Source organism: Ciconia boyciana, chromosome 3 (assembly GCF_034638445.1).
Source record: "Ciconia boyciana chromosome 3, ASM3463844v1, whole genome shotgun sequence".
Lineage (NCBI taxonomy): Eukaryota > Metazoa > Chordata > Aves > Ciconiiformes > Ciconiidae > Ciconia > Ciconia boyciana.
Genome location: NC_132936.1, coordinates 1,283,030 through 1,302,384, shown reverse-complemented (window position 1 = coordinate 1,302,384; position 19,355 = coordinate 1,283,030). Strand labels below are relative to the sequence as shown.

At 51.9% G+C, this 19,355-nt stretch overlaps 1 protein-coding gene across 1 annotated transcript in view; it reads left to right on the top strand.

The window, feature by feature from the left end:
- Positions 1 to 19,355, top strand: part of OTOF (otoferlin) — a 112,918-nt gene that overhangs the window by 52,361 nt on the left and 41,202 nt on the right. Inside the window, exons 6-7 of the mRNA XM_072857688.1 lie at positions 16,281 to 16,354; positions 18,933 to 19,059. Of these exons, the coding sequence (XP_072713789.1) occupies positions 16,281 to 16,354; positions 18,933 to 19,059 (201 nt within the window). The remainder of the gene's footprint in view (positions 1 to 16,280; positions 16,355 to 18,932; positions 19,060 to 19,355) is intronic.

Here is a 19,355-nt window from a genome sequence, read left to right as displayed (position 1 = left end):
TTGCAACACTTCTTCATACGGGCTCCAGAGAGAGCTCCTGCGCTCCTGACACTCCATGGGCCAAAGCAGCAGTGGGGGGAACGGATGGGTGCCTGTGGGCCATCGCGTCTGGAGCATCCTCCACAGGCCCAGCGTGGTCAGCTCCAGTTTTTTCTGATAGTTCTAGTTATTTTGACAGCTCTAGTTATTTTGGCAGCCAGGAGCAAGGACTCCTGGTGCTCTGCATTTGCCCTCCAACAGAGGAGGTGGGATGATGGGCTCTTCTAGACCTCATTGCTCTCTACAGCTTCCTGAGGAGGGACGTGGAGAGGGAGGTGCTGAGCTCTTCTCCCTGGGATCCAGGGACAGGACGTGTGGGAATGGTTCAAAGCTGCGCCAGGGGAGGTTCAGACGGGACATGAGGAAGCATTTCTTTACCGAGAGGGTGGTCAAACCCTGGAACAGGCTTTCTGGAGAGGTGGTTGGTGCCCCAAGCCTGTCACTGCTTAAGAGGCGTTTGGACAATGCCCTTAATAGCATGCTTCAACTTGTGGTCAGCCCTGAAGTGGTCAGGCAGTTGGACTAGATGATCCTTGTAGGTCCCTTCCAACTGAAATAGTCTATTCTATTCTATTCTATTCTATTCTATTCTATTCTATTCTATTCTATTCTATTCCATTCCATTCCATTCCATTCCATTCTATTCTATTCTATTCTATTCCATTCCATTCCATTCCATTCCATTCTATTCTATTCTATTCTATTCTATTCCATTCCATTCCATTCCATTCCATTCCATTCCATTCCATTCTATTCTATTCTATTCTATTCTATTCCATTCCATTCCATTCCATTCCATTCCATTCCATTCTATTCTATTCTATTCCATTCCATTCCATTCCATTCCATTCCATTCCATTCTATTCTATTCTATTCTATTCCATTCCATTCCATTCCATTCCATTCCATTCTATTCTATTCTATTCTATTCTATTCTATTCTATTCTATTCTATTCCATTCTATTCCATTCCATTCTATTCTATTCTATTCTATTCTATTCTATTCTATTCTATTCTATTCTACCTTTGGCCTGACTGGGGCCAGGGACTCTGTCTGAATAGCTGGGCAGGAGACGAGAGCTGGACCTTGATGATCTGCTCCAGGATGCCCGGGCAGGGCCACCCCCTGGTCGGTCTCAATGGGTCCAGGCTAGGAGGGGAGAGGTTCCCCCCGGCAGGCTGGGGTTCCTGCTTGTGGGAGTCATGGATTAGTGAGTATATGAAGAAAAAGTTAGCGAGAGGGAGATTGCAGCAGTTGAGCTGTCTACATGAGGAAGGTTTTTCAGGGATAATGGGGCTGGATGCATCCATGCAAGCTTGCAGCAGGAAGGAGAAGATGCAGGAAATATTGGTACACTGTCCCATGCCTGGGAGGGGGAGGGCTTAGCCCGCACCCCAATCTGAGATCGATCCCCAGACAGTTTGCAGCAGCTCTGAAGGTGTTAATGGCATTTTACCATTGACTGCGTTTTCACTGAGCTCCCCTGGTGCCAGGAGAATTTTGCACTGGAGGACACAATGCCCCGAGAAACGTCTGAGGCATTGCACAAAGATGAGCCTGGCTCAGGCTGTAGCAAACCTGTGCTGGAGTTTACCATGAATCAAACAAGGGGGGAAAAAAGAAAGAAAATATGTTTCACATTCAGGCTTTTGAAAAGAATCAAAGGGCACTTTGATGTGAACCATCCTTTTGAATCAAAGAAAAAACTCATTTTATTTAAAATTTTTTTGTTCATATGAACAAAAATGTCTGGCTCCTTCGGAAGGTTCTTCCATTGCCATCAGTTACAGGTCCCAGACCCAAGACAAAATTGCACCAAAAGAATTAAAAGAAGATAAAGTTTTGGTGTTGCCAAATCTGCATTTCAAAACCAGGCATCAGTGTGGCTGGGGAGGCCTCTCCTGGCCATCCTCTTCCTCATCCTCCCCGTCCCCTTCCCTGCAGCTGTGCCCAGAGCATCGCAGACCCGAGCGTGCCCCGGGGTGTCCTTCCTCCAGCCCGAGGAACCCCCTGGACTCTCCATCTTGCACAGAAGATGGACAGCTTGCGTCAGGGCAGCAGGAGCAGGGTGGATCTGGGCACAGGAGCAGGCAGAGAGGAGCAGGGAGGGAAAGGACAGGGGAAGGGGGATTAATGAGGCATGGCCCTTTCTGCCCCTTGGATGTCACAGGAGCAGCCTAAGGGATCATGGGCCAAGCCGGTCTACAGCCCTGGAGACACAGAGTCACAGAATGGTCTGGGTGGGAAGGGACCTTCAAAGGCCATCCAGTCCAACCCCCTGCCACGAGCAGGGACATCTTCAACCAGAGCAGGTTGCTCAGAGCCACGGCCAAGCTGACCTGGAATGTTTCCAGGGATGGGGCATCGACCACCTCTTGGGACAACCTGGGCCAGTGCCTCACCACCCTCAGCATAAAACATTTCTTCCTTAGATCTGGTCTGAATCTCCCCTCTTTTAGTTTAAAACCATCACCCCTTGTCCTGTCGCTACAGGCCCTGCTAAAAAGTCTGTCCCCAGACATGGGGACCTGGTTTAACTCCCATCTTTGACAATGACCTTTCCTATGGTCTCGGGCATCTTTCTTCCTTGCTCTGCCTTTCTTTCACCCCGCTTCCAGCTCTGAGACCCGGTGCTCTCCTTTTCCTCCTGGCCAGTCCTCTGGGACTGAGACATAGACATCCCCGAGATGGTTCAGCCCAGAGCTCCTATAGCTTTGTCAGGTCTGCTAGCAGAGGTGCAGCCCTCTCCAACCCCAGCACAATCCAGGGCAGCCCTGCCTCCTTCCCATGGAGCAGAGCAGTGCCTCAGCCTCCAAATCTTCATCAAGACTCTTGGGGACTGTGCTCCAGGGCCTCACCTCATGCTGCCAGTACCAGAGGAACCAGATCCCTCTGCATCAGCAAAGGGTCTGCATGCTGCATTTGATCCAGCTCCTGCAGAGCCACGTGGATGTCTCTGCACCAGGTTCCCACCATGCAGGTGACCAGGCTTTGGTGCTACCAGCAGATCAAAGCCCTACCAAAGCTGAAACCCAGCAGCCAGTCTCTGCTGACCAGTTCTGACTGCTCGTCTTTTCCCACGTGGGCTACCTCTGTGTTTTGCACGTGGGTTTTGGGTGGCCGGGCAAGCTGGCTGCCGGCTGGAGACAAGACAAGGAGAAGGCAGCTGGTACAAGTGAGGAGGAGGAAAGCCATTAGCACCCCAGCTGAAAAAGCCCCCAATGAGATGGTCTCACACGTCAAAGTGCGCTAAAGCAATATGGTTTGGGGAGAAACAGCCTTGACTGCAGACACACCACACTGGGCTCTGGCTCCTACTCCTCAGGAGCAATCTGGTCTCTGCAAACGCAGCTCTGCACGCAGGAGCAGCTGAGAAGCAGGCTGTGTGCTGGGAACACAAGGACTTGGGACAAAAAGACTTATTTTTCCCTTTATTTTTAATTTCTTATACCTATTAGGGCATCTTCCTTGGCCAGTGCTGGATCCCAGACGATCCCTTGCTCTGACACAAGGCAGCCTCATCTTGCCTCCCTCCTTTGCAGGGTGTCTCTATGTGTGTTTTACCCTCATGTGTCTGCAGTCCCGCAGGCGCAGACATCTCTGCTTGATGCTAAGCATGGGACTTTTGTCATTGATGTAAACAGGACCCCTGTGCTTCGCTTGAAGCAGATGTCTTGAGAGCAATCCCGCAGATTGCTTTCCAAGCCCAGATCGCAATGTGCAGGAGCACTACCCCATTTCCAGCACCTGCAGGGTCTGCCCTGGGCAGGGGAGGCAGCTCCAGCAGAGCTGGGAGCAGACGTACCTTGGCCCAGTGCTGCTAAAACCATCAGAGCTTCGTTATCAAGCCTCTTAGACCAGTGCTGTATCCCCTTGAGAGTGCTACGCAGGTGTTTGCAGGATGGGGCCTGAGTTTGCAAGCTGTGATAATTGTTTGTATTATATTGGCCTCGTGTTTCTGCTTGGGAGGGAGCTGGTGTGCTTTGGGATAGCTAAAACCTAGCTTGAGACGCTGCTCATACACAGCACTGCAATCAGCCAGGATGGGGTGAGGGCAGGACTTTCCAAGGGAAAAGCAGCTGGTAATTCATTTTACCTCCTTCCAGGCAGCCTGGCACAGGGTACAGCACTTTTCCAGCATAAGCATCTTTTCTCTTTGAGCAAATTCACCCCAAGCAGAAGGGAGGAGGGGAGGAAGTAGGTTGGGGCAGAGGGGACCAGTTTGCTTCCACCCTAGTGTGGAGCTCAGCCAGCCAAATAGCCACAGAAAACCAGTCTGGGTCATGCATGAACCCTGCAGGCACAGCCGGGGAGTGGCGTGGGTGGCAGAGATGCATGGAGTGGTTTGCTGTGTTGGTATGTTCTGAAGTTCTTGCTGTACTGAAGCAAATCATCCTGTTTTTTAAAATGCTGATGCAATGGAAGAGCTTTCTATCTTCGTATCACAGTGGTTTTTTTCCCCTCTCTCTGTAAATGCCCTAGCCTTGGAGACGATGCAGAAGAAGAGCAGCACACTAGGTAAATACCCACACCAGCCCTGCTCAGACGGTGGCCCTGAAATCCTGCCTCTGCAGTGCTGAGGCATCTTCAAAGTCTTGCTCTCCAGAGAGTGCTTCCTTAAATCCAGGCTTAAATGTCAAAACTTGGAGGCCTAGATCTGTCAAGTCTAGATTTATGCGTTTCACTGGGGCTTACAGGCTTGGAGCCCACTCACCCTACGCAGCATCCATATGATGAAGCAAGCCAGGACACAGGAGGTAGCACCTTCCCATCTGTGAGGTCGCTAGCATGGTCCTTGGCGTGGCTTTGGCTCAGTGTATGTCTGGGATGGTTTATGATAGCACAGGGACTATGGTATGATAGACAAGGGACCACCCCCAACAGGTAGCCTGGATGCAGTTTATGGAAAGAAGAGACTTTACCTGTACAGACACAAGCTGCGTCATGGCCAGAGAATGAGCCTTGGTCCATTTATTTACCAATATAGACTTACCCTTAGATTCCCTCTGTGGCCAGTAAAGAGAGATGGGCACTTCCAGAGGTCGTTCAGGGAGAGCGGGGACCCCGGTGGACTGCCAAAATTTGGGTGGGATAGGGCTGTGGACGTCACGGCTCCTGACCACCTTGAAACTGAGATCCCAGGAAGCATCACCTGATAGCTGTTGACCTTGAAATATTCATGGGCAGGACAGAGCTCTGCAGCCGAAAGCAATCTGGTCACAGTGAATTATTGATCGTGTCTTTTCTTGTGCGTGCCCAGTGGATCCAAGACACGTCTGGCTGGGTTCAACTCTCCACCTGCCACAAGTGGCCCCATGGGTCACTTGCTCCAAAGCTGGGGTCATTGCCAAGCATTGGAGTTGAACTTGGTGATGAAAATACCCATGACAGGAGGCTGGAAGAGGCAGGACTCCCTGCTTCTATCAGGCCTGGGCACTTTGCTGGTCAGCCTGGGCTGGTCAATGGTGCAAACGTGTTTGCTTGGCACTGTTGCTGCTCACGGTGGCTTTCCAGAGCTGCTGTGTCTATAGAGAGGTAGAAATTAGGTAGTGCAGTGAGGTGCATCCCAGCACCATCCTGCATGACCCTAGGAAGCTCAGCAAGGCTCTCGCTATGATCCCAGTCTTCCTAGGTTGCCCATATAGTCAAAGGAAAGAGGAATCTCCCAAGGGATGTTTACCCATGTAGGATCTGACTCAGCCTTTGGATCTGTGTGTCTCCATCCTTGGCTGTCATCGAAGACCGGTGTAGGCAGGTTCATAACTTCCATGTCCAAGTAGATAAGGAGGGTCCAAAATTGCTAACGCAAGTGTGGCATTTGGGGACACATCTTAGGGATGTCACACACCGGCCCATTGCCTCCATCAGCATAACCAAGCAAGTCCAGGGTCCTTTTCGTCCTGAGCAAAGAAAAGTGAAATTATTTCCCAAAGACTATCAGCCCCTGTCAAGTTTCCCCCATGGGCCCCTGTCAAGTTTCCCCCATCCTTTTTGCAACCCTTCCAACGTACCATTAAATTGCTAGGGAAAAAAATGCATCCTGAGGACCCTGAAAAGCAGGAAAAGGGCTAGGAAGAGGTGTTCAAAGCAATGGACTGGGTGCTGCTGTAAGTCCCAAGGCAGAGCTTCCAGCAGCTTGAGATATTTCCTGGAAGCTGGTAGCACCTGTGATCTAGATTGACCCCAAATTGTTCCAGTGTAGGAGATCTTCCAAATCTAGCAAGAGCAATGGATGACGCCGGCTGCTGGGGTGGTGACAGCTCTTGTGCCCTGTGCCAAAAGTGCGGATCCTGTCACCAGCTGGGTTTTTCCTGGGGACAGCGTGAGTGGAGCACCCTAGGCTGGGTGCACACAGCTGAAATTAACACCCATCAGCTGTCTTGGAGCACCCTGTGGCAGGGAACTGTGGCTTGGACACACCACCACCCCTCCTTGGAAGGGATGTCCCTGCACTCACCAGGTCCATGTTTCCCTTGCTGCTGGTGGGCTGCTTCAAGAAGCCTGACACTGGGTTGGTTTTTGTTTTATTTCTCTCTTTCTCTTTGGTGCCTCACTCAGGATTAAGTTTAACGACGGATACAAGTCAGTAGCAAGGTACCAAAATGTCATGACTGGGGGGATCTTGGCTTTTTTTTTTTTTTTTTTTTTCGGGGCGGGGGGGTGTTGCTCTCATCCTAGCCCATCCCAGTCACCCCACATCCCACAGCTATGTGACGGTCCAGGCATAAATACACCCAAGGATTTGGGACACAGGCCAATCTGGTTTAAGATCCAAATCTTCCTTAATTCAAATTAATTCCCAAATCTTAAGCCAGGAGAGCAGGGTATGTGGTCCAGACCTAGGTGAAGCCAATGGTTCATGCACCAGCATCACAGCACTGCGTCTCTGGGCAGCACGTGTGAGTGCTGGAAGCTGGAGCTGAAGCCTGCAAGGGAGGAAGAGCTGTACGGTAGCATACGAGCCCTGTGCTCCAGGAGCTTTCTGTGGGACCCAGCCACACCTGCAAACCTCCTCCATGTCACATTGCAAAGGAGAAGCGGGTCTTGTGGTCCCTCTACAGCCAAATCCCACATAGTGTGATGATGATCACCCCATCTGTTGGGCTAGTGGACTCCCAAAGGCACCATGAATAAGAATACATCTATATAAGTAGATTTATCTGGCATGGGTGAGTCCAGGACAGTGATCCCAGCCCCAGCCCATCCCTGTAAGTCTGTTCTTCATTGCTGCTGCTCAGTATTTGGGGGGAGGTGGAGAGGATGCAGCAGAAACCTGCAGAAGAGTGCTGGCCTGCCACTGGCAAGCAGGATCTGGGTGGTGGCAAAGAGCTGTGGGACAACGTCTCCTCAGTACCTCGCCACGCTGTGCCGGCCGAGGCCAGAGTGGGACCTTGCCCTCTGGCGTGCATTGCACTGAAGGAACCTTCTCAGCATCAGCCCAGGAGGATCCTCCCGGGGTGGGGGGTGGCAGCCATTAGCCCCATCCCCTGTCCTGGCCAGCTCCCATGGGCCGTGGGAGAGGGGGGTATATCTGTTTGGGTGGGTTTGTTTCTTCTTCGTGTTCATCCTCCTGGCTGTGTCCCTTCCAAACAGTGAAGACCCTGAAGATCCCAGGTACTGGGCATGGTATCCCTGCTTCGCTCAGGCCCTTTGGGCGTGCTGTGTGCATGCATGTGACATGCGTGTTGGCACACCAATCCCTGCATGGCATTTGGACCCAGGGAAAGGTCCTAACTGCTTCCTGCCCTCTTCTTAATGGGGGGCAGAGCTTTCTTGTATTCACCCCATCCCTTCCTCCCCAAAGAGCGGGGCTTCTTTGTATGCGGTCTGTTCTCCCCTATGCCCAGCAAGGACACATTTCCTTCTACTCAGTGGTCTTCCAAAGGAGCTTTGAGGATAATATTTATGTGTCTGCCTAGCTATCCACCCATCCATCCACCCATCCATCCATTCATGCCAATGCAGTTCTCACCATCCACCAATCTGTCCATCAGTCCATCTCAATACAATCCTATGCGTCCATCACCTCATTGCATTTCTTTCCATCTCTCTGTCACTGCAATTCTCACCATCCATCTGTCCATCCATCCACTGCAGTACAGATCTATCTGTCCATTCATCCCAGTGCCATTCTGTGCATCCACCCATCGTACTGTGATACTGTCCATCCATCTATACATGACACCAGCCAGCCACCCCATACTATTTCACCATCCATCCCGAAGCAATGCTCTTTTTCCGCCAGTTGTTCTATGTTGTTCGTGCACTCTCTGTTCTCCCTGCTCATTCCAGCACCACCAGTACTGTCGCTATCTCTCTACCCAGTTCCCTGGATGCCAGCGGGTTAGGAAGTCCTGTTGCAGCAAGATCTCCCTCTGGCATGCTTGCGAATTGGCTTTGGTTGGTTGCTTGGTGCATGTTGCTGATGGGGGTTTTGAGGGGAGAAGACGGGCAAGGGTCTTTGTCACTGCAGCAGGATGAATCAAGTCTGAATGAATTGCTCTTTGTGATTGCAGAGCTAAGGCTAAGGGGAAAGAGAAAAGACATCTCGTGTTACCATTCAGGTACCCTGACTCCCCCTGTCCCTGCTTGTGCTCACTTTCCATCTCCAGGCTCTAGCCCTTCGCAGCAGTGTTACTGCATCCCCCTGAAACGGCTGCAGGGCAGGACCACAAGTTCATCTGTGCTAGTGAGAGTGCTTAAGACCAAGTTGCTTGAAGGCATAAAATGAGAATTCTCTGGTGGTGCCACTAATGGGAAATCTGTGCCCTTTTCAGGCACCCAGAACCCAAACTGTGGCTGTCTGGAGTCAGAGAGACACCTTTTGCAGTAAGGGTTGGTGTGGAAGGGGCAAGGGATAAAAGGAGGGGAGGGAGAAAGAGTAATCTGGTGTTAGCTGCTCCACCAGGCCCTTGAAGAAGAATCTCTGGACCTCTCACGTAGTGCAGTCGCCTCGTTCACCCAGGCACTGATGATCCGAGTGCCCAGGGCCAGCAGCACCATGCGTTGCTGCATACAGGAGCCAGGAGAGACGCAGGACGAGGGAGACATTCGGAGCAAGAGGGCAGCCGCAGCCCTGCTCTCGCATCCCTCATCCAGGCCACATTTACACCAGTGAAATGAACAGGGAAAGGATGCAGGCTCAGGCACTGCACTGTCCCACCCACCCGAGGATGCTGCTCCCCATCCTGGCATGGGGGGGACCAGACACTCTGGCAGCCCCAGGGCAGTTTGGATGGGCACTGGTGGGGAGGAAGAGTTTCCCAGCCCGTCTGTAGCAGGGAAGGATCCTGCAGCAGTGAAGTCACTCGGGGAGATGCAGCTGCTGGTCCCTACAGCGATGCAAAGGGCTTGAGCATTCAAACCCAGCCAAACCAGCCATGTTTGGGGTGAGATGGTGATGAGCCACGGCTTTGCAAGGAGCTCAGAGCACATCCGTGAGCTGTGGGAGAAAGCATGGGGTGATTTAAATCCTTTCCCGGCGCCGGGCAGGGGCACTAGGGCAGCTTTTACAATGCAGATGAACCAGCTGAGCTGCTGGCATTGGTGTTTGCTTGCTCCCCTGACAAGCTCAGCTGGCAAGGGAATAATTTCTGCTGGTTTGCTCTCAGAGCAAGTGGCGGTGCAGGGAGAGAACAGGACTGCTTGTTTCAGAAGCAGCTTCTGGATGGGTTTCCTTGGCCATTTTCCAGTCCAGGCACTAAGCTGATCCCTGCCCATGCTGGGCTGAATGGGAGGACCCCGCTCTTCCCAGACTCCTACCCACCGCTGGGTCCTGCTCCGTGTCTTGTGCTGGAGCTGGTCTTCTGGAACTTCGCCTCTCTAAAAACCCATCCAGCAACACCTAAAACAAAAGTGTTTTTTTTCTGGGTGGTTTTCCAGCAGCTCAGTGCACGGGGAGCTGGAGGCCCATGCTCTGAAGCCACCCTCCTTCCCCATGCACCCAGCACAGACATGGCCATGGGGTGAAGTGGAGTAACAAGCTGTAATTAAAAAACAGGCCTCCTAATTACTTTCTAGAGCTGGTTAATTGTTTTCTCCTCCACCCTTTGCTGATGCATAATGGGGGGAGATTAGCCAGAGAAGAGCGACAGGGGAGAAAAACAGGGAGGGAGAACACAAATAGAGAAACATAGGAGCCATGAGAGAAGGAAAACAGGTTTGAAAAGCCAGAAAGCAGAGGCAGAGCAGGAGTTTGCAAAGCGAAACAAGGAGATGAGGAGTCAGTGTTTCCTGCATGGTATCAGGGCAGGAGGATGCAGTGTCGGTCTGGGCAGGGATGAGGACCCCCAGATCCAGCCCGGCTCCTCTAGCTGAGCCCTCTCTGGAGGGAGGATATGAATACACCTTTGTGGGAGGATAAGGAAGACCATTCCCCTCTACCAAAAAGGAGAAGAAGCCTTGTCTCCTGCCCTGGCAGCATCCCCAGTCTGTGCACATACCCACTCACATGTGTGCATGCACGGTTGTAGCTGCTTTACTGGCCCCATACATGCATCCAGTGAATGCCCATCACCTCCATCTCCTAGTGTGGGGAGCTGTGGTTCTCCTAAGCCCCTCTAGCCTAGCAGAGGGTAACACAGAGATGTTATCCACCTACATTACAGATGTAGGCAGGACAGGGGTGTTTGGGGTCAGCCCTGCTGAGGAAGGTTGCCCATGACCACAGCCTGGGAATGGGGCACTTGGAGCACTCGTGAGGAGCAGGGAAGCTGCAAAGGGAAGGGCAGCCTCTTCTGATTTTATGCTCTGGTTTGAAGCATTTGAAGTGCACTGAAGCTTGTTTGCCTTTTGTTCCCTTGACGCGTGGCCACCGGCTCCAGCAAAGGCAAAGAGAAGACGAAGGAGCACAAGTAGGTTTGCCCTCCTTGCTTCTTCTCCTCCTTCTTGTTTCCAGCTTTCCTAGCTCATGTTGTCACTGATCCGGTACATGGTGTGCTCTCCCTTTCTCTAAAGCTGAGCCTGTCAGCCCTGGAGGAGCTTGGGTCTCTTGGATGTGTGGCCTGAGGCCTTGAAGCCTGCAGGGAATATTTATCTACAGCAAAAGCCAAATGTAAAAGACAAGCTTGGAGCAGTCCCTGGAAGCACTGGAAGGGAACTCGGGGGTCTCAAGAGAAGCCTGGCTCCCACCAGGTTTGGGTGGGTCCTGGCTGCGGGGAGAGTTTCCCAGCTTGGACATGGACAGCCTGGCCAGGGCTTAGGGCAGGAGAGGGTCTGGGTGCAGGTCATCAGCACAGGGCTGGGCAAACGGGACTTAGCATCAGCTTTACAGCTCCTGTGCCCACAGGTCAGGCTGCCACATCATCTGTGTAGACAAGTTTCTTCAGCTCCTGCCTTCCTTTTATCCCCAGCTGCTTGCATTGATACCAGACCAGGCTGCGTCTGAGCTCTCTCCCAACAGCAGCATCCTCCAGCTCTCCGGCTTAGCAGATCTGCTGAAATTTAAGCTTGATTCTCTTGCGAGTGCAGGCTAATCTCCTGCTGTCCAGGGGACAATCCCTGCAGCCACCACAGGGCACTTTCCAATCAATGAGGTCTTCTCTGGCTCATATTTATTGCACTGCAGTTTAAGGACCAGTTTATGGCAGTATCTTACTGATGGACCCTCCTAATTAATAGTGTAAAGCAAGGAGGCAGAGATGAGGTGGGGAAAGGAGAAAAATGCCTTCAAGCAGTCAGCAAGGAGAGGGCAGACTCAAGAAAAGATGGGAAGAGATCTCCCTGCCCCGAGCAGCCTGGTCCTTGCTGGCTCCCCTCCCCAGTTTGGCTGCGCAGGGAAGGGGGAGAGGCTGACTGAGTCTGAGCGTTGGGGTCTTCCCTGGGCTCGAGGGCGGTGTGCGTAGGGTGACCCCATGGGGCTGGCAGTGGGGTCTGTCCCCGGTACAGGTGGGAGAACTGGAAGCCTTGTTAGCACAGGGGCGATGGAGGCAGCACCCACCTGACGGGCATAATTCCTGCAAAGAAATGAGCCATGGAAACCCCGTTTCCTGCTCCCAACTCCCCAGTAAAAAGCAATGATTAAAATGTCCTTTTTAGCCATGAATAATTAACCAGTAACCTGCAACCATATCTTTAACTAGAAGCTGGCCAGGAGAGAGACTGCTTCCACCTCCCTGCCCATGTCTCAAAATCTGTCTGTCCCTCCATGCTTCCCTCCTGGAGAGCCACACGGGCGAAACCCTAAAGAACAAAGCCAAGTGCTTCTGGGAGCAACAAACTAAACAGAGGATGTGTGCTTCATCATCAACTGAAGATAATTCATCTGCTCAACCCCATATTAGACACCAGAAAATCCAAGGGGAGAGTGCTGCGAGAGGCTGGGTGGATACTCTGGTGTCTAATACAGGTTTAAGTTTGCTTGGAGGCTTGTCCCTACTTGGGAACAGAGTCAAGGTGTTCGGTCCTACACCCCCAAACTTGCAGGAACCCAACCTTGACCCTGCTGCCAAACTGGGTTGCAATGGGCCAGCAGCTTGCCCTGTTTTGGAGGGGAGCAGGCAGGCGGGTGGCAGCCTCCTCTCTGGCATCTCAATTCTTTAGGAAACCAGGCTAAACCCAGGCTTTGGCAAAGGGGGGGCTCTCGGTGCCACCACGCAGCCTGTGTCAGCATCTCAGGTTCGCAGGTCCACATGTAATATTCATGTGGGGACGGTGTCAGCTCTCCACCAGCGCCAGCTTCCCATCCGCACCATCGGATGCCTGGCAGGAGCAGCGGAGGGGTTGACGCGACCTTTGTTTAGTGCTGAAAGACCCTGCTGTGCCCGGAGAGGAGCTTGGCCAGGGTCCCCATCCCTGCTCGGTCCTGACCTACACGTGGGGCACGGCTCTGCCCTCGGCACCGGGATGGCTGCTCCACCCTAGACGTGCCACTGGCCGCTCGCCTGTCTTGGCTGAGCTCTTCCAGCATCTCCTCCTTGGGGAAGTCAAGTCCTGGACGGCTGGCAGGTGAAGGTAGTACCCCCGAGGGACGGGAAGGGGAAGGGGGGCTTGTACGGGATGTGTCAGTGCTCACCTGGCTTGGAAAAGGTGACAGATGGGGCTTGGGAAGGGGCTGAGGAACGAGGGTGAGCTGCTGGGCATCTGCTCCACAGCATCTGGGACGGCTCCCTCCTCATCCGTCACTTGCTTCTTCCCTTCTCCTCAGCACGTACCAAGTATGCTGCCAAAATCCACCAAAATCCACTTTTTTATTTTTTCCTTCTTTTTTTTTCTTTTATTTTTCTTTTCTCAGTGACCTCCAAACTCTGTTGTTTCCTAAATATTTGCCCCCTTGGGGTTCTGGTCCACTGCGATAATACCAGTAAGGGCAGTGGTGAAGGAAGGAGGCAGCGCCAGATGTTGTAACTGGGGCTGAGAATAGCAGCAGGGGGATGTGGCCAGGATGCAGGCATGGGGACACCTGAATTTTTATGCCACCAAGGGACCTTGTGCCCTCTGGACTCTGCTCTCTGAACCAGCTAGAGCTGAGGCTTGGCTCATGGAGGTTGTCAGGCTATTTCCCATTTCTGGGACCTCTCCTACAGTAAAACTGTCTTTGGGGACACACGAGAGGCTCCTGCATCCAATGTCCCCAGCACGTTTACTGAGGCTCAGCCGGCAGCGAGGGGTCATCACTCCAGGAGCAGAGGGGGGTGACACCATCTCTCACGTGCATCTCTCTGGAAGGAGCTGGGTTGGGCTGGTGCTGCTGGGATGGGTCCCAGGATCCATGGATCGGGTGCTCCTTGGATTGGGTGCCCCTTGGATCGGGTGCTTAATCCCAGTCTGGTTCCACATGGCCCAAAAGCAGCTTGATCGTTTTACTGAGAGGGGCATCGGGTGCTGTGCTAAGCCAGGACCCAATGCATCCTCAGTGCCCATGCAAGGACTTCGTTATTCTGGGTCCTGGTAGAGGACCAGCACTGCCAGCGTCTTCCCTGCAGAGTCCTACTGGCTCCATCACCAGTTGCTCTTCTGCTTTGTTTTACTTCCCAAGGAACCTCAGGAATTCCTGGGACAGATACAGTGATTTTATCACTAACCATCTGCGAGCAAATTGCCTGCATGCCAGCTTTGGGGCTGGTGGGACTTTTTTTTCTCCGTTTTAAATAAATTAATTGGAAGGAAGGCAATGTGACGTAACTAACCCTGGAGGTGCAGTGTCCCACTGAGGGGCTGTGTGTCTGCTGGATTTCCCACACTCGGTGGTGGATAGTGGTCTCGGAGCAGAGTTTCACAGCCTGAGCTGTTACAGCACTTGCTCATAAAAAAAATGAGTTTGCAAATAGCTTAAAAGTGTTACTTCCCCCATAGCACCCCGAGGCAGATGTTCCCTGGCAGGATTACAGATACGGAAACCTAGCCCTTATGTTTCCTGCCCTTTCACTGAGAATCCCGTGAATTAATCACAGCTACCAGAGACTGCCTTGAGGCCCAAGGAGTGCTTTAGTCCCAATTAAACCTCAGCTATAAATAGTTCCTGTATCTTCTGCTGGCCTTCTGCCCCGACTGAATTCCCTCCTCCCTTGGTGAACGCAGTATCCTCCTATTCTCCTTAATTTTCTTCTCGTTTGCTCTGGCTCCATCAGCAGCCTGCAAACTTCCAGTTGTTATTTAAGACAACAAATGCATCAGGCTGGCCGCAATGCCAGGACTTCTTTGTTTTGCAAAAAAAAAAGGGTGCAACTTCATCCTTTGGCCCCAGCCAGACGTGATCAAAGCTGAGACCGGGGGATCCTGCAGCTTCGCTGCTGTCACCTGGCTCATGGGCAGCGCATCCCAATCCTGCTGCATCCAGGGCTGGTGCTGAGCCCTGGCTCCCCTGCCCTGGCAGCCAGCTTCAGGTGAGGTCCAGGCTGGAGGTGAGGTCCAAGATGGAGCTGAGGGCCCCCCTTGCTTCTAAGCTGACCCAAGAACATGTCCATCAAACCTGCAAGGCTTCTGCAAAGAGCAACACTTTCAGGTAATGGGAATTTTCCAATTAAAAAAAATCATCCCCTTCAGCTTTACCACCTTCTGCTTTTGGGACAGTCACAGGCCATTGCCTTCAAGTCTCTCTCCAGCTGTTCGCTCTTTAGAACAGGGTTATTGCACGCTCTGACTTGTGCTTCTTGCTGGTTTCAGTTTTGCAGATCCGATGCAGGTTTTTTCCTGCTGAGGTTTTCAGCTGAATCTTCAGGCTAAAAATCCACATTACGTCCAGACTCCATCACTTTCACCAGGGTGACTCAGAACCTCCCATCTCTTTGCAACAGCAGCATGGACGTACCTCCAAATAACAGGGAACAATTTCCCGAAAATATCTGCAAGGCTGTTATTGCCTTTAACAATCTCTGCCTTTTTGCATTTGAGAGCAACCCAGTTTGCAGTGCAGAAATCCTGTTATTTACTGAATGCTCTATTTGTATATATTTGCTGTACACGTACGTAACAAACACCAAGTAACGCAGGAGCCCAGGCTGTCAAAGCACTTGCGGTTGCACAGGCTGATTTCTGAGCCGGAGTAACAGCTCTAGCCCCAGCAAAGCATTTGGAGCTAGAAGTTATACTTCTTAAACTTGCCTTGAAATGATGGCTATTTTTAGAAAGCAACTCGCAAGCCATTTGCAAACCATTATTTTCTCAGCCAATCCAGCCCAAGCTGCCCTGAGTGAATTTGACCCCAGCCTAGATTGCAGACGGGGAGCTAAGACTGACCTGGTACTGGTGTTTACCACCCTGGAAGGGAAAAAATCACGTTGCTGCAATGGGCTGCTGAAAGACCTTAGGACCTGCACAGGCTTGCTGCTGATCTAGCCAAAGAGGTTATCGATTTTTCACAGCAAGGTGGTGGGGGAAGTGCCTGGATGTTTTGCTTTTTAGTAAACGGTTTTAGGTAACTGGGGAGCACTTGTACAAGGGGTCGGGAGAGATGAGAAGTCTGTGCACAGCGGGGGCCAGCAGCAGAGACGGGAGGCATGGGTCGGGGAGAAGCGTTCGTTGGCTGCTAACACTGTGCTCCAGCCTCATGTTTTATCCCAAGTTGAGGCATTCCCTGAGAAAAAAAAAATGAGACCCAAGACTCAAAGGCAGTGCGTTTAGCTGCGATCTTGACTCTGCCCTGTGGCATGTTTGCAGCAGCCCCTGCTTAGTCTTTCAGCTGATATTTCCTCTCTTGCTTTTGAGCTGTGAAAAGCTCCTGTTCCCACCCCCAAGTCCCAGAAAACAGCACTAAAAATACAGTAATTGATGGTTGCATTTTTTTCTCCCTCTCTTCTTCCAGAGCCGGGAAAGGAGTTTTTTCAGCCATGAAGCTTGGCAAGACGCGTCCATCAAAAGATGACCATCGGAAACAAGGTATGTTGTTCCTGGGATGAGGTTGTTCCCTGCTCCAGTGCTGCTTTTTGGCTATCCTCCACATCCCAGGAAAGCACCTGAGAGACCCCATAGAGTCACAGAACGGTTTGGGTGGGAAGGGACCTTCAAAGGCCATCCAGTCCAACCCCCTGCCACGAGCAGGGACTTCTTCAACCAGAGCAGGTTGCTCAGAGCCCCGGCCAACCTGCCCTGGAATGTTTCCAGGGATGGGGCATCGACCACCTCTCTGGGCAACCCGGGCCAGTGCCTCACCACCCTCAGCGTAAAACATTTCTTCCTCATATCTAGTCTGAATCTCCCCTCTTTTAGTTTAAAACCATCACCCCTTGTCCTATCGCTGCAGGCCCCTAAAAGTCTGTCTAAAAAGTGGCTCATGTCCTAAAAAGTCTGTCCCCAAAGTGGCTCATGTCAGGCACAGCCAGCCAATAACTCAAGGATTAGACAGGGAGCGTTGGGTGCTTGGGATGAGAGCTGGAGAGAGGGGCTCCATGGGGAAATGGGAAGTAGGAGCTGGTGGAGAGAGGCTCCTGCTGAAGGCTTGGCCAGATATCACCCGCCTTGTGCAGCTGTGGCAAAACCTGGGAGTTATGCAGGCAGCTTCCAGCTTATTTTTAGGGATGATTTGCAAATGTGGCAATGCAGAGCAGGATTTAGCCCTTGCATCTTGCTGGGTGCACGGTGCAGCAGCAGCAGCGCAGCGAGAGGAAGGGCTCAGCCTGTCCCCCGGCTCGGCACTGCAGTGGCGCTGAAATTGGACGCCTTTCTGGAAACGTACAAGAGGGTCAGCGATCAGAAATTCGTTGTTGTTTCCATTCAGACCAAAGGATTGGGTTTCAAAGGCAAAGAAGTGGGGGAATGCATGTTCGCAGACAAGGACAAAGCATTGCTTTAGGTAGTGTTTCTGGCCAAATCTCCACTGTTTTTCAGCCAGGTTTGAGGACAGGAAAAGGGAAATTTGGCCTGGGACACCAGTGTAGGTAGAGGCATTGGCAGCCTGTGGGAAGGCATGGCATGGAAACCTGGGTGGCCTCCCTCTGTCCCCAGTGCCTGGGCATTCATCTTGTGGTTAAAGCTTCACGCAAGGCCATGGGGAAAGCAGCTGGGATGCAAAGGCAGGAGCAGGGTGTGTTGCAGATAGTAGAGTGCCTCCGCAGATGGGGATTTACCTGCGGTCGGGGAACGGTTGCAATACAGCTGCTATCTTGCATGGTGTGGTCAGTGCTGCACAGCCGTGGGGCTCCTTCTTCCACCTTCCCCAGGTACCTCTGGCTTTCACACACCTCACCAGGGCTCTGCTCTCTTAACACTACCCTCCTCTCTCAGCCTCGGTGTTGTCTCGGTTGTGATTCCTACCCTTGGTCTGGCCAGCTGGTGATGGGACGGGGTGGATGTTGCACCTTCTGCCTGTTGGCCAAGCCAACATGCCTCTTGTGCCATGGTCTGCTTTCCTCCCATACAGACTGCTGGTCCTGCTCAGGTCAAACAGACCCACTGAATCACCAAAAACCAAACTGGGAGGGTGCGAGTCTGTCCTCCCACCCGCACGTGTTAGGATCGAACCTGCTTAGGTCCTTACCGGCTGGTGTGACTCTGACTCAATCTCAAAAACTCCCAGTTGAGTTGAGGACACCTTTTCCCCACCCAACCTACAGCGATGCGTCTCTCTCCACTCTGATGGAGAGCTTTTCCTAACACCCAGCCTAGATCTCCCTCACTTCAGCTGAAGCCCACGTTATCTCACAAAAACAGGCCAGACTATGGTGAAAAAAATGATTTCTGGTCTCCTGGAGCATGCTGATCTCCTGGAGCAAGTTACAAGCTTGCCTAGGTTAGTAAAGAGACAGGGAACCTGTTTCCCAGGAGCAGTGTCTGCTGTACGTGTAGATTCGTACAGCTGTGCCACCAAAGCAAACCAGTGACCCAACAGCTATACTGGTGTTTCTGGCCCAAGAGAAAAAAATCATTGCTGCTTCGTGGTTATTTCTTGACCAGAGCAAAGGCAGGAGGGGCAGGCATGACACGCACACGGATTGTGCACAGGAAAGGAGTATCTCAGCAACTTCTTCCAAAAGAAACACAAGCTAGTGGACAACGCAGCTGTTTCTCAGTGCCTGTGAGATCTGGGGTCTTGGCCCTCCCTGCAGCCATTCTTCTTCTTGGGAAATGACCCCTTTCTCCTGTTTTTTTCAGACCTCTCTACCCCAAAGCTAGACACTTGGTTGTCTTTGCAACTGCTCTTCTGGTAGTTAGAGCTGCAAGACTTGCTCAAATGCTCTTTCACCCCTTGAAGTCTGGGATGTTTGTCATTTTCTGTTTTCTTTTTGCCTTCACAAAAGCATACACAGGTGTGCTGCCCAGGTGGAATAATGTGTCACAGGAGGCAATACATCTTTTTTAATCCCTTTTTAGACCAGGTTATCTGTGACCTGACCTGGTGATCATTGTTCTTTGTATTATCAGGTGAGGTTGATAGGACATATTGGTTACCTTTCTCTTCGCCTTTAATTATTCACTGAGTGGAAATAATAAGAGACATTCTTTTGTCTCCTTTATGCAGATGAACCCGCTGTCTTGGAAGCAGAAGACCTGGACCGAAAAGCCATGAGACAGGGATGTGGACTGGAGCCAGACACCATCTCCTTGGCCTCTGTCACAGCTGTCACCACCAATGTCTCGAATAAGAGGTGAGGGTCAGATGTGAGCTTGTGCAAGCCAGGAGGTGAGGGCACGCTGACAGACACCCACAACCATGTGTCCCCTGAGACGGGGTATGTTGGAAATCACATTGCCCCATGCAGCCAGTGGTTTTTTGGAAATACTTGAGCTGCTACAAAGAGCACCCATGTTCACAGAATCACAGAATCACAGAATCGTTTAGGTTGGAAAAGACTTTTAAGATCATCAAGTCCAACCGTAAAGCCAACACTGCCAAGCCCACCACTACACCATGTCCCTCAGCACCTCATCCAAACGGCTTTTA